This window comes from Leptodactylus fuscus, chromosome 9 (assembly GCF_031893055.1).
Source record: "Leptodactylus fuscus isolate aLepFus1 chromosome 9, aLepFus1.hap2, whole genome shotgun sequence".
Taxonomy (NCBI): Eukaryota; Metazoa; Chordata; class Amphibia; order Anura; family Leptodactylidae; genus Leptodactylus; species Leptodactylus fuscus.
In genome coordinates this window covers 37629603-37645399 of record NC_134273.1, presented here as the reverse complement: position 1 = coordinate 37645399, position 15797 = coordinate 37629603, and the positions used below count along the sequence as shown (strand labels likewise).

Here is a 15797-nt window from a genome sequence, read left to right as displayed (position 1 = left end):
GTCAGGCTGTATAATCTACACCAAACCAAGCGAAGAGCACTCCGCACAGAGAATTAAATGATCCTGAAGTCTTCTTTACTACTTTTCTTCCCTTAGTTGCTATGGATTCCTAGTATTTTTCTCAGTTTATGTGTGTCTCCTTCTGTAATACATTACTGGTTATTATCCAGTATCTGTATTACTATGCTGCTGTAACACACTGAAATTTCCCCATGGTGGGACTATTAAAGGACTATCTCTTAGGCTGCCTTCACACGGAGTAACGTCGGGCTTGTAAAAATCCTCATTCACAGCCATACACGCGAGCACTGCGGAAGGCTCCCGAACACTTCCCATTCACTTCAATGGGAGCGCTCGTAAAGCCGGCGTTATGAGCACTCCCATTGAAGTGAATGGGAAGTGTTCGGGAGCCTTCCGCAGTGCTCGCGTGTATGGCTGTGAATGAGGATTTTTACAAGCCTGGCGTTACTCCGTGTGAAGGCAGCCTTAGTGATTTTTTTGTTGCTGAATTTCATTTGCTAAATCTTCAACTGAAGGTTGGTATTTTGTACACTTGAAGACCAGGTCTTGGCAGAGTGAACTGTCTCTAATGGTATGTTCTCTTCCCCCAGTATTGCTGGGTAGATACACTGGCAGCAGGGTAAGATTTTGGTAGCTGCTTTAAGATAATGGGCGGGGTGTGGAAACTAACCAAGAAAGACCAAAGCTGGATTTTCACAGTAAAACAATCGAAGACATCTGAAACTCCACCAACCTATGGTGGCAAATGACTGTACATGTTTGTAAATAATATATCAGCTTCCCCTGAAAATATGTTTGACCTTTGGCCAATACAAGTTGGAGTTGGAATTATCAGCTTCTCTCCTGTCTGCTAAACTGTGCAATTCCCTGAGAAACCCATCATCAGTTAAAACTCACAAACATAACAGGTTATGTAGAAAGTCTAAAGAAAAAAGGAGTCCAGAGAGGAAAAAACAAGAACAAACACAGCACAGTCAGTTATGAGCAGATTTTGTGCACTTTTATAGCAGATTTCCATCTATTTTCCAACAAGTTTTAGGAGGACTGAGTCTTACTCTGTTGCAGAAGTGCTGTGTCTATATCTCTTTGTTTCATATTCACTCCTCTCCCTCCTCAACCCATCCCGATCCACAGACTTCTATGAAGGACTGGGCAGAGAATTGGACAGTTTAGCAGGCAGGAGAAGAGCTGACAACAGGAGCATTTTCCTTTTCTGATAAGATCTATTCCAAAGTTTTGATTGTGCCTTATGGATTCTTTTTAATGTCCTTATGAAGGATGTGTTAAATGTGAAGAGCAGGCGCTCTCCCTACACTCTATAATCTCATTTAGTAGGAAGCCACATATTGCGGAAAAACTGCATTTATTTTGTTGCAGGTTTTGATGCATTTTCTTTTTTTAATGAAAGCCAGGAGTGGGTTCGGCAGAAGGCAAACATATAAGTCCTTCCTATGTATTTCCACTTAGATTTGAAGCCAAAGGCAGCAAAATCTGTAACAAAAAATGCTAATTTTCTGTAAGGTGTGGCCTCATACTTGACCATACTTACCATACTGAGTTGGCAGTTGGTGTATACTGATCAAGTTGTAGGACAGGTCCATTATTTATATCAATGGTGAACCATTCAATGGCTGTGACAGAATATTTTCTTTACTCCATCGTGTAAGTAAGAGTTATTTTTTACAGTTCTGATACTCCAATTTAATTCTCAGAACGAGTAGTTATCAAGGAATTCTTGGGCGTTTGGAGGAACTGATAGCAAACACACAGTCAAGGGTAAGAATTGGTTTATTAGACACAGATAACAGAGCGCGTCACACACGCCAACAGTACAGTACTCTATATGTAAAGTTGGAATGCAGACAACAAACTCTGCCACTTTCATTTACTGAAGTTGGTACACATGGTAGCAGGCCTTTGGCGTAGGTGGCAGCATGATCAGAAATTCAGAGATACAGCAGGGATGTTTCCAGAAAAGGTAACTGATCACTTTGTATACCCCTAAATGGTAACGCCCAGTTGTCAATCTCTCTATATTATAAAAATGGATTTCGGTCTGTCTGTCTATCTGTCTGTTCTTTATGCACGACCAAACAAGATGAGGCCACAAGTTGCTTGGACGTACTGTTGCTGAGATACAGCATTCTCAAAATAATGACCCCCCCCATTAGCCAATACAAACCTGCAAGTCTTTCACTCATATTCCAAATGCAATACACATGGTCACTCCACATGTACAATCCAACACTGATATCTAAACTTAAATACATGCATCAGAGGATTAGATACACAGGTCAGCACACAGTATCACACGCCAGAGGATTAAATGCGTGCATCTGCACACAGTTCCACAAGCTGAAGGATTAGATATTCACATCTGCACAAAGTTCCACACGCTGGAGGATTAGATATGCGCGTCTGCTCACGGTACCACATGCTGGAGGATTAGATACACGAGTTTGCACACAGTAACACACACTGGAGGATTAGATACGCGCATCTGCACACAGTTCCACATGACCGAGGATTAGATACTCGTGTCTGCACACAATTCCACACTGGAGAATTAGATACGCACCTCAGCACACAGTACCACATGCTCGAGGATTAGATACGTGCATCTGCACACAGTACCACACACCGGAGGATTAGATACACACCTCAACACGCAGTTCCACATGCCGGAGGATTAGATTTGCACATCTGCACATAGTACCACATGCCGGAGGATTAGATACGTGCGTCTGCACATAGTACCACATGCCGGAGGTTCAGATACGCGCGTCTTCACACAGTACCACACGCTGGAGGATTAGATACATGCCACTGCAACCAATACCACACAGAGAAGATTAGATACGTGCGTCTGCACACAGTACCACATGCCAGAAGATTAGATACATGCATCAGCACACAGTACCATGTGCTGGAGGATTAGATACGTGCCTCTCCACACAATACCACACATCGCAGGATTAGAAACGCGCGTCTGCACACAGTACCACATGCCGGGGGATTAGATACGTGCCACTACACACAATTCCACACGCCAGGGGATTAGATACATGCCACTTCACAAAATACCACATGGGGAGGATTAGATACGTGCCTCTGCACACATTTCCACACACTGGAGGATTAGATACACGCATCTGCACACAGTGCAACATGCTGGAGGATTAGATATGCGCCTCACCACACAATACTACACGCCGTAGGATTAAATACACGCATCTGCACACATGACGCAAGATTAGATGCACGCGTCTGCACACAGTTCCACATGCCGGAGGATTAGATACGCACGTCTGCATACAGTACCACATGCAGGAGGATTAAATATGCACCTCAGCACACAGTATTATATGCCGGAGGATTAGATATGTGGCTCTGCACAGAGTACCACACATTAGAGTTTTACTCCAGGTTTCCATAACAACCCAACCATTTTTCTTCACTGCTTTCTGTCAGCTTTAAAGAAGCAGGGCACTGTGGATGTCACATTTACACAGCTTTACTCAAGGTATCCATAACAACTGATCACAGGTTTTTCACTAATATCCAAAATGAGATACACATGATCACATGACTCTTATGGACACACACAAACGACATACAAAATAAACCAGTGCGAAACTGAGCAATTCCTATGGGGCCACTACACAAACAAAAAATGAAATATGCCCGTGTGCAGCCGGGTCCTCCTGCTAGTTCATTCATAAATTTCTAGGAGGAAAAGCAGAGGAACGGCACAAAACAGAATTATATTGTAAGAAAAGAAGAATTTTCATGAAGAATATAAGTATCTACAAAAACATATGTGTCTGGACTCTGGAGCCCTGCCTGGGTAATAGTACTGTGCTCCGAAAAAGCATCAATGCAGGGTGCCAGTTGTATTATACAGGCGGCACCTGGCTCTTGTTTCCACATGGTAAGATAACTTAGATTCCAGCATCTTACCCATTATATGCTGTCCAAAATCTGATTGTGTCTTTTTAGGCTGAGTTCACACAGAGTTTTTTGGATGTGGAGGCCGCTTCAGAATCCGGTCAAAAAAACGACATTCCGCTCCGGATTAGGCCCAAATGAATGGGCCTAGTTGGGAGGGAGTGTTGCAGAGTGGACACCGCAGCGTATTCAGCCGCAGAATCCACGTCAAGATAGGGCAGCTCGCTTCTTTTTTCTGTGAGCGGCAAAAAAACACTAGTGGAAAAAAGAAGTAAACGGCTCCCATTGAAGTCAAAGGGAGGCGTTTTTTGGAGCCGAATTCTGAGGCAGATTCCGCGTCAAAATCTGGACCAAAAAACTCTGTGTGACCTCAGCCTTAGGGGTTTGATGGGGCACTATAAAAAGTATTGCAGTATAGCAGTATAGCCAGTGATAGCATGTAAAATACTGCATGTTTCCTTGTAAAAAATATGAAAAACATTTTGAAAGATTTAAAAATATGTAAAAAACCCCAAATATTAAAAGTTCAACCCCCTAAATAAATTAAATGAACAAAAAACATGATCAGTTTTGTAGCAGATGTAAATGTCTGTGGAAATACAGTGTTAGTACAGAAATCCAGAATTGCTTTTTGCTCATCTCACTTCCGTAAAAAAGGAATAAAATGTGATGAAAAAGTTGAATGTAACCACAAAATGGAACCAATAAAAGCACAGCCTGCCTGCAAAAAAAGAGCCCCACTCACCTTTGTCAAGGAAAAATAAAAGGTTATAGGTGTCAGTATATTCTACCCCCAAGTAATTTTTTTTTAATCAAACATAAGGGTTTTTTTTAGGAAAAATGGTAAAACATAAAAAAACTCTACATTTGGTTTTGTCATAATTGTAATGACCCAGTAAATAAAGTTACCGTATCATTTTTAATAAAAAATTATCACAAAACCGCAGGAGGATCCTTAAAGGGGCTCTATCAGCAGATTTACAGGTGATGAGCTAAAGATATTCCTGAATAGCCTTTACAAAGGCTATTCAGGTGCTGCTATTAGTGTGTAAAAAGACACCCCCCCCCCCCCCCGGTTTTATTAATTACCTTGGTAATCAATATGTATATTAGCTGGATTGTGCACGGTGGGCGTGCCGTGCACCCCTTAGCGTCATAGCTTCTGCACGCCTACCGCTACCTCCAAGTCCCCCCTCCTCCTGCTTATTCACATCAGTTTCTACTAAAAGCTAATGAAAGCATGCGCGTGCGCAGTAGTGCTCCCTCCGGCGTGCTACTGCGCATACTCCAACGCCATTTTCCGAAAGAGACCATTGCGAGCTGGAGCATGCACAGTAGCGTACCTGAGGGAGCACACACTTGCTTGCAATAGCTTTCAATAGAAACCGCCGTGAATAAGCAGGAGGAGGACTTGGAGGGAGCAGTGGGCGTGCAGAAGCTATGACATTAAGGGGTGCACAACACGCCCACCATGCACGGTCCAGCTAATTTACATATCGATTACCAAAGTAATTAACAAAAACGGGAGGGTCTTTTTACACACTAAGGGCCCGTGAGTGGCATGCTGCTGCTCACAGAAAAAAGAAGTGGGCTGCCCTTTCTTCAGGTCGACTCCGGGGGGGGGAAGAGCTGCGACCGCGACAGTCGTGGCAGGCGAGTTTTGACCCGAGAGTGACACGGCTCCTCGCGTCACTCATGGTGCCAAAACCCACTATACCGCCCCCTGTGTGAACTAGCCCTAATAGCAGCACCTGAATAGCCTTTTTAAAGGCTATTCAGGAATATCTCTAGCTCATAACCCGTAAATCTGCTGATAGAGCCCCTTTAAGGTGATTTGTATATTTTTTGGACTGATGATACACATAATATAATACGACATGGATCAATGCTCAAAGTTTTTGTGGCCGAGAGTGGTGGTCATGGAAACCTCGTGCTAATAGATTCTATTTATTGGGACTGGTTGTTACTTTGGTTATAGAAATACTATGTATATACAGTATCCCTTATAGAACTGCAGCTTATCATCATGGCATTTGGTCAGCAACTCAGATATATTGCTACATATGCAGTGTCCACTGACTGGGAGAGAAGACACCACAGCGCACATTATTTCTATACTAGGACTTGCATTTTTTATCCCTTTATCAGCACACCTGAAAGTCACCTGGCAAAATGTGAGTGCTAAGGACACCCAAAAGCAAAGGAATATTTTTCATATGCATATGGTTCCTAAGCAGAAGGGTGTCAGAGACCTGCCCCTTAGCCCCTTTTCCACTGCATGGTACCAGATTACAAGTTCATCTTGTTGTTTTTTATATGTATATATGAATAGTACTAAGTATCTGGGTATTTTTTAATACCTATTGTGAGAAGATGACAGGCAGAGTGTTGGAGTCCCGGTATATTACCCCCAGGTTTCTGACATACGTGGGGCCCAGTGTGGGTCTTGAATAGGCCTCAGCCCCAGGTGTGGGTCCTAAGGCTTGTTATTGGGCCCTAAAAGACTGTAGAGCCTGCACTTCAGGGCAGATCCTGGGAGTGAGTGGAGGTGCCTGGGTCTTTCCTGGAAAGCTGAGTTTTGGTGAGACCAAACTGGGACTTGTGTTTGTTTAAAGAGGACCTTTCATCAGATTGGGCACAGGCAGTTCTATATACTGCTGGAAAGCTGACAGTGCGCTGAATTCATCGGCTTTCCCGATCTGTGCCCCGGGTAAAGCACTATCGGTCCCGGTACCGTAGCGCTTTACAGTCAGAAGGGCGTTTCTGACACTTAGCCAGGGACACCCTTCTGCCCAGCAGCGCCTATCGCACTGTTCTGTGGAGCGGGGAGGAACGCCCCCTCCCTCTCCTGATAATACTCGTCTATGGACGAGCTGTGTGAGCAGAGGGAGGCGGCGTTCCTCCCCGCTCCACAGCACAGCGCGATAGGCGCTGCTGGGCATAAGGGCGTCCCTGGCTAAGTGTCAGAAATGCCCTTCTGACTGTAAAGCGCTACGGTACCGGGACCGATAGTGCTTTACCCGGGGCACAGATCGGGAAAGCCGATGAATTCAGCGCACTGTCAGCTTTCCAGCAGTATATGGAACTGCCTGTGCCCAATCTGATGAAAGGTCCTCTTTAATCATGAGGTCGGAAGTAAGCCACACATACAGTTAATCTGTATTAGGTAGATTGTTTTGCCTTTTCCCTGAAGTTAAAGCTGTATTTTTTTTATTTATTTTTTTTGTACATGACGTGAAGGTTTATTTATTTTGCCATTTCTCTAAATAAACCTGTTTGCACCACAGTTTATGTCCCTGTCTTTGAATGATTGGGTCCGTATCAGTGCTGCTACCGAGCTACCTTGCCCACACTACTACACCAATTGAGCCAAAGTGCTAGATGGTCATGTATCAGAACACTGCTCAGCAGATTGGTCTTAGATGACAACCAGCTACATGAAGCTGGTTATACCTTCTGTAATGGGGAAATAAATCCCAATCAACCTGAGTCAAGATGAACTGATCCAAACTGATATGGTACTATACAGTGGAAAAGTAGAGGTTTCATACCACCATGGGTCATATGGGTTCAGCCACAGCTGAACTACAACCAGTCATAGACATTTCTGAAAAGTGTTTCGATCCGTGTATGTAAATAACCAAGTGCTCCATTCATGTAAATGATGAATTCTCATTCATTCATTCATTCATTCATTCATTCGTGACTTTACCTGGACTGGAAAATGTGTTCATCATAAGGGTATTTTTGGTTTATACCTTCCATATTCACTTAGGCCCAATATCACAAAGCACTAAACGGTGCTAAATTTTGACAATCAGTAGATTAAGGCAACATGGAGATTCCATAATGAACCATATAAATGATGATCTAATTTGGTCAAGTCATTAAATGTAATGGCTTCACCATGCTAAGGTAAACCTGCACCCAAAGGGCTTGGAATATCTAGTTAGGGCTTCTTTTGGTTTACAAAATTTTTAGAAGACATTCATTGCATTGTGGACCTATTAGGATAAGTTCACATGGCAGAATTTTTGTGACAGAATCCGCCACAACAATTCCACTTTACATTCATTTTGATGGCAATTGAATCAACTAAATGATGGGAAAAATCAGCTAGCCGGAAAAAATCATCTTGCCCAATCTTCAAAAAAGCGTTTGCCAATACTTGTTTAAGGTACGTAATACCCCATCTAAGCCGGCATAGTCATGAATACAGAGAAGGGCACCTGGTGTATGGACAAGCTAATTCTAACAAAGGAGATGGAGAAAGTCTTAAAATACTGTTGTGGACCTTTAGTTCTAGAGTTAGGACTGTTGACGATGTATTACTACCAGTTCAATTCTAGTGACTGTCCTATCATCCCAGTCCCAGTTTCTGCTATTACCAGTCACATAAAGAGACTAATTCAGTCATTAGTAAAGTTATAGTAAGGAAAGATATAAAACACACAGAGTCATAGGAAAATTAAGAAAACTAGAAAGGGAAATATTTTGGTTTCGGAATAATACATTTATATTTATTAATTTTAATTAATTACATTCATATATATTAATATATTTATATTTGGCAGAAGGATTATAGACAGTAAGAGGTGATATAGGTGACCATCATTATAGTAACTCGATGTCTACAGTACATCTGTGGTCACTTGTGATGTCTGCTATAGTCATTTGATCCATATTTAATGCACTGAAACTCAGAAGTTACAGCTACCCCTGTGTAATTCACTCCATTACCTTACCAGATACACTCATTGGCAAAAAAAATAAGGCACACAGTTCTCAGTCAGACATGTAAATTATTACAGGTGTGTTATGTTCAGATTCTGGGTCTTGCCACTAAAGGGCATAAAAGTGCTTCTTCTAGTGCACTACAATAAGGGTCTCGGTGGCTACTTTTGGGTAGTGTACCTCTTTGTGAAAGATCTGTTGACTGCTAGACTTGACTTAATAATGCACTCCAAGGCATATTGCCCAGTTGACAAACTTTGAGAGGGGGTGCATCGTTGAAATGAGAGAAGTAGGATGGTTTTTAATAAGATAAACTGGCTCCCATCTAAGCCGAATAAAGCCTAGCTGGTAGGAGGTGTTGGGAACAGTGGTTACATAAGTGCACACACAGCAAACAGGCCCCAGATGGCCCAGACAGTCCACCAATAGAAAGTATCATTTCATCGACCGACATACCCAATTGTATCTCATCTTGTATTCCCACTAGAGGTGGCCCAACACCGTATGAGCCTCCTTACAATTGCACAGTTTTCACCAATAAATGTCTCCTTTCACTATAATATTGTAAGCACTTACATATATCATCATTGCATTCACATAGAGAAAGTTTCATTCTATTCCAAAAACTTCTTCTTGGTGTATTACATTTTTTGTCAATGGTTGTAATTCTCAATAATATAAGTGATTATATAAATTATAACAAAGGTGGCTAGACATGGCTTTATGGGAATGAAATCATCAATGGCATGTTGCTGTGCCTTCAATGTTCACCCAGATTCAGTGGCTGGTATGTATCTGTAGCTTGATGTCATCCAGCAACCGCAGGATGACATCAAGTGACCTACAAAAGTAATGGCAAATGGCAGCTGGGGTGATGTGCATGGCAAGAACAGTTTGTAACAGGCTCTTAGAGGCAGGGCTCAAGTCATGTAAAGCTAGAAAAAAGCCTTCCATCAATGAGAAGCAAAGGCTGAAGTTTGCCAAAGACCATAAGGATTAGACCATAGAGGACTGGAGTAAGGTAATCTCTTCTGATGAGTCTAATTTTCAGCTTTGCCCAACACCAGGTTAACTAATGGTTAGACAGAGATCTGGAGAGGCATACAAGCCATAGTGTCTTGCACCCACTGTGAAATTTGGTGGAGGATCTGAGATGATAAGATAAGATAATCCTTTAATAGTCCTACATTGGGGAAATTTCAGCATGTTACAGCAGCATAGTAATACAGATACAGGATAATACACAGTAATATTACAGACGTAGACACACATAAGCTGAGAAGAGAAGATATACTAGGAGTCCATAGCAGCTAAGGAAAAAACGGAAGAGAAAGAGGAAGACCTCATGGTCATCGTCATAATCATTAGTTCTCTGTGCGGAGAGATCTTCGCTTGGTCTGATGTAGATTATACAGTCTGGTCGTGGTTGGAAGGAAGGACCTGTGATAGCGCTCCTTCTCACACTTGGGGTGAAGCAGGCGGTCACTTACAGTGCTGCCAAGTCCCATCAAGGTCCCATACATGGGGTGGGATTTGTTCTCCCGCATGGAGGTCACCACGGACAGTATCCTTCTGTCACCCACCACCTGTACTGGGTCCAGGGGGCTCCCCAGGACAGAGCTAGCCCTCCTGATCAGCCTGTCAAGTCTATTTCTGTCCCTGGTTGATATACTGCTCCCCCAGCAGGCTACACCGAAAAAGATGGCTGAGGCAGCCACAGAGTTGAAGAAGGCCCTGAGAAGTGTCCCCTGGACTCTGAAGGCCCTCAGCCTCCTGAGCAGGTAGAGTCTGCTGTGGCCCTTTCTGTGCAGCGCACCCAGGTGATCAGCCCAGTCTAGTTTATTGTTGAGGATCACGCCCAGATACTTATAGGTCCTGACTATCTCAATACATGTTCCTTGGATCTCCACTGGGGTCGGAGCACCTCTCCGTTTACTAAAGTCCACCACCATCTCCTTGGTCTTCCCAGCATTAATCCTGAGCTGGTTCTGCTGGCACCATTCAACAAAATCCCGGTTTAAGTCTCTGTATTCCCTATCGTCACCAACAGTGATAAGGCCGACTATAGCAGAGTCATCGGAGTACTTCTGTAAGTAACAGCTGGATGAGTTGTGCTTAAAGTCAGCAGTGTACAGTGTGAAGAGAAATGGGGCAAGAACTGTAACTTGTGGTGCCCCCGTACTACAGATCACAGTGTCAGACACACCGTCTTGGGCTCTCACATACTGAGGACGGTTTGTCAGGTAGTCTAGGATCCAGTTGGACAGGTGATGGTCCACTCCACCAAGGTTCAGCTTCTCCACCAGTAGTCCTGGCTGAATGGTGTTGAACGCACTGGAGAAATCAAAGAACATTATTCTCACAGTATTCCCAGGTTTCTCCAGGTGAGAGAGAGCTCTATGAAGAAGGTGGATATGCTTCAGCAAGGCTGGAATTAGGCAGGTTAATCTTTGTGAAGGACGTATGAATCAAGCCGCATACAAGGTTATCCTGGAAAAAACGCTTGCTTCCTTCTGCTCAGGCAATGTTCCCCAACTCTGAGGACTGGTTTTTCCAGAAGGACAATGCGCCATGCCACACAGCTAGGTCAACCAATGTGTGGATGAAGGAGCAACACCTCAAGACTCTGTCATGGCCAGCCCTGACAGGCCTGAACCCCATTGAAAACCTCTGGAATGTAATAAAGAGGAAGATGGATAGTCACAAGCCATCAAACAAAGAAGAACTTCTTAAATGTTTGTGCCAGGAGTGGCATAAGGTCACCCAAAAGCAATGTGACAGACTGGTGGAAAGCGTGCCAAGACACATGAAAGCTGGGAGTAAAAATCAGGGTTATTCCACCAAATATTGATTTCTGATCTCTTCCTGAGTTACAACATTAGTATTGTTGTTTCTAAATGAATAGGAACTTGTTTTCTTTGCATTATTTGAGGACTGACAGTGCGCCTTCTTTTTTTATTATTTTGACGATTTCTCATTTGTGGGAAATAAATACAAAATTTTTGCTTTGAATTTCGGGGACATGTTGTCAGTAGCTTATATAATAAAAGAACAATATACATTTTACTCAAAAATATACCAATGAAGAGAAAAATCAGGGACACTGAAAATTTTGCAGCAGTCTCTTAATTTTTGCTAGAGCTGTGCATTCTTAGGTTCCCCGCCATCCAATGAAGCTGGCCCTGGTCTGCTTTTAATAATGAAACAAATTGTGGGCATCCACTGATATGAGAGCCTTCTTTGTATTAATCTGTAAGTAAATATTGGGTTCTATCCACCACTATAACATTGTGTCTATGCCGCTCCATAGAAGAGTTAATAATGTCATGTTTGCATTAGTCCTTCCACCCTTGTGAAGCATTTACCATGCTAGAACTGGGTTGTCAGCAGAGTAGCATGATTATCCCAATTAACTTGGAAATAATTAAGCGGCTGGCTTATGAGATCCCGTAATATCTTAACTACCAATGTAGGACAGTGAGAAAGTGCTCTTCTGAGATTGCAACCCACAACCCCTTTGGATATGACAGAGGGTTATTCCGAACTTGCTGGACGACTAATAGTTAAACATATTTAAGTCACTCTGTTTGGATCTGAAGTCTTATTCTCTCCAGGCTCTAGGGGGTTAAATGATTCCTCTGTAAAGAAGAAACCTAAATATAACCCATTGAGACGGATACAAGGCATTGTTTCAGTGCTCATTTTCATTAAGTAAAACTGAGCAAGGAGAAAAGAAGGGGTTGGATAACAACCCCCTCCCTGGTTCTAGACAGATTGAAAGGGATATTTTATCTAGGTGTCACCCCTCCCCCTGAATGCTGGAGACTGTGTGTATATCTATGTGTATATACTTGCAGGATATTATAAAAGTTCATATGGAAGAGAAGAGTATATAGTGTATATTGCTGATAAATAAACCAGAAGGACATTGCCTGTGTGAACTTGGGGGGGGGGGGGGGGGGGCTTTTAGGAACACAAGAGCTATTGGGATAGATCTGTGCTGGGAACTTATATAGGGGAGTAGGGGAAGAGGGGCTGCAGGAATTGACACCCCCTCCTGGAAGCTGAACAGGGGTGGTGACTTAGGACAGCACAGAGAGGAGGGACATGAAGGTTTCCTCAGCAGCTGGCTGTTCCAGTACAGGAGGTCCTACATGAAAGTGCTCTCCAGCAGTAGAGGCAGCAGAGACAGCGCTGGTGTCTAGGAGCTGTCCATTCAGCACCAGGTCCTCAGCAGAGGCAAAGGCAAAGGAGATCCACAGTGAACAGCTGGAGCATCACTTCCATGCAGCAGCAGAGGAAGCCCATCTACCAGCCCACCCTACACAGCAAGCCTGCCTCCCTCCCAGGACATCTAAGTGGGGGCCTCACACTGATCTTCAGCTCTACAACCATGGATTGCAAAAGCCGCAGTCCGTCTCAAGCCAAACCTTACAGCATCCAGAGGAGACTTGTGGTGTAATCTCCAGCAGGGGAGAGAGATCCCACACTCCAGCAGACACACACTCAGCAGCAGCAGCAGCAGCAGACACCACAAGAGCAGGGAGAGAGCAAAGAACAAGAAGAAAAAAAGCTGCTTTTCTCCCCCTTTTACATGGCGCAGGCTGCAGAGCAAAATAAGGAAAGCAGACCCTGCATTCCTAACCCTATAATCCCCCCCTGCCCTGGTCCTGATGCTGAAGGTTGGTGATGAAGATACTGCATCTTTATTCCTGCTGAATACAGCTTCACAATTAGCCATCACTTATGGAAACTGAAGACCAGAATTTTAGGAAAAGGGATTAGAGAGATTAGACCATCTCTGTGTGTTAGCTCTGCTGCCTGCCTGTGTCTGCCTGCACTATTTATTTCTATTAACCTGCATTTGGACATGATCTGATGGACAACGAGCTCTCCATCCACAAGCCTTCCAGCAGCTTTACTTTTGCTATTTTTCTATTAGGATACCTCATCTTTTTGGGCAAGGTCCAGCATTATTGCTAGCTAAAACCCTTCCATCTCCCCATCTTTAGCTCTTACCTATCACCCCACCAACCCAGAAGACTGTTGGATGTCTATAGAATGAAGAATTATGGGTCTGTTTGATAGAGGTGTTCAGATGCTCTTAACCACTGTGGGAGCATTTGCTGCATTCAGTTTAATGACAATTGCTGTGGGCACAGACTACTGGTTATACTCTAGAGGGGTCTGCAAGAGCAAATCTATAAGTGAAAATGAAACCAGCAAAAAGAATGAAGAAGTCATGACCCATTCTGGATTGTGGAGAACATGTTGCCTTGAAGGTATTTTGGTGACTGGATGAGACCCTATTCCTATCTTACATCCTCACCCTCCTCTTCTGCTCTCCTGTTCCCCTCCCTCTCTCCTGAATCAGAAAACTACATATTCCTCCATCTTATCATTTCATTTTTTAAACAAGGGGCGGCTAGACTGAGCTAATAAACTGGAGGGGGGGAGGGAGGAGGGGGATTGGGGAGAGACTGATCCACTTCCAAGCATTCATTGTGATGATGTGAATGATAGATTTTGTTAAGATGGAAGCAGTGGGGCACAGAGTGTAGTAAAGGTGTGTAGAATATATTACTCTGGGTGCATTGTGTTTGCATGCTTGGCTATGGAGCAAGGCTGGAAATGGGAGACTATGAAGTCATATACTTGTGCTGCCACATATGTAAAATGGATGTCATGCATTGCTGATGAAAAAAAATCAATGAGAACAGATTAAGTGCTGGAGAGGCCTAAACATATGTGCAGGTAAATGCAACGCATGATATGTAGCAATAGTTACAGAGCTTTCCTGCATAACCGCTGTACATATATATATATATATATATATATATATATATATATATATATATATATATATGGACGCACAGCGTTATAGGCCTTTATAGCACAAGTTTCCTATGGTTCACTGTTCCATATCCACCTTGTATCATTTACTGCTATTATGTTGCAAGTTTTCTAGAGGCCTTGGACTGTTCCTTATTCTTTTCTATGACTATATGTGTTGCTGATGGCTGGGTCATCACTGGTAGACTGCAACCCACAGCTGCCCCTTAGCTGCCCCTCCTTCTACCATGTGCCATGCCAGAAAGCCCTGCAGTACATTGTTGTGCCAGTGAAAGGGTTAAACACAACCCACTTGAAGGGGGAAGAGGACTGTGTGTCAGGCGGAGCGAGGTAACTGTATGATTAGTACAGTGGTACACAGACCACCCACCCCCTCCCCCCACAGTCCCCTCTTCAATCACTGCAGGTCAGCAATCCAGCCTTACCCACACACATTATTCACATATGTACAAACACAAACACACAGGCACATCCATACACACTCTGCCTGAGGCGTGTGTGTGAGGTAATCCGATAATTCGATATACAGCACTTGCAGCATATAGCAATGCAGCCTATTCAATGCACACACACTGGGGCCGGGAAGGGAATAGGAACAATTGCATAATTAGATAATTAGACCTTGGGATTGTGTGTGCACAAGTGTGAGCAGAGTCTGTGTATTTACTGCTCTCTGAACAGCTTGCCACCACACATGTCCACGCACATATACTGAGATACACACACTACAAAGAGGATGCCAAGCACATACACACCATATGCAGGGTGCAGACCTTGTATAGTTGCATACACAAAATTTAGGCGCATATGTTCACACAGGCTTCGAAAACAACATACCACTTACACCTCCCACACATATAGTCATTTCACAATCCACAGAGTCAATTATGATCTTCACCAAACTTAAGCACTACGCCAGGCCCCAAATCCTGACGGTATCAAACATGATATGTCATGATAAAATCTAATATCCATAGACATGAGGCCTTAATAAGGTTATATACTTAGCGTAGAACTACATACATTGACATCATCGGCCCACCATACAGCTTCAGCCATTATATGTACCCATGGAGACAACTGGCACCAAAGTTTTATTATAATCTATATATGGACGCCATCAATACTCACCAGTAGATGTGTATATAATGTACGTACTGGTACACTATATACACGTCTACTGTAACATTACACAAACAGGTCTATGGAAAAGAGGAAACCATTCTTACAATCTCCCTGTA

At 43.4% G+C, this 15797-nt stretch overlaps 2 protein-coding genes across 2 annotated transcripts in view; one reads left to right on the top strand and one right to left on the bottom strand.

Moving 5' to 3' along the window:
- Positions 1-15797, bottom strand: part of STIMATE (STIM activating enhancer) — a 372954-nt gene that overhangs the window by 163317 nt on the left and 193840 nt on the right. The gene's annotated exons all lie outside the window — the stretch shown is intronic.
- CACNG2 (calcium voltage-gated channel auxiliary subunit gamma 2) overlaps positions 12776-15797 on the top strand; it is a 98379-nt gene continuing 95357 nt past the window's right edge. The window contains exon 1 of the mRNA XM_075286867.1: positions 12776-13985. Coding sequence (XP_075142968.1) covers positions 13775-13985 — 211 coding nt within the window. The 5' untranslated portion in view covers positions 12776-13774. The remainder of the gene's footprint in view (positions 13986-15797) is intronic.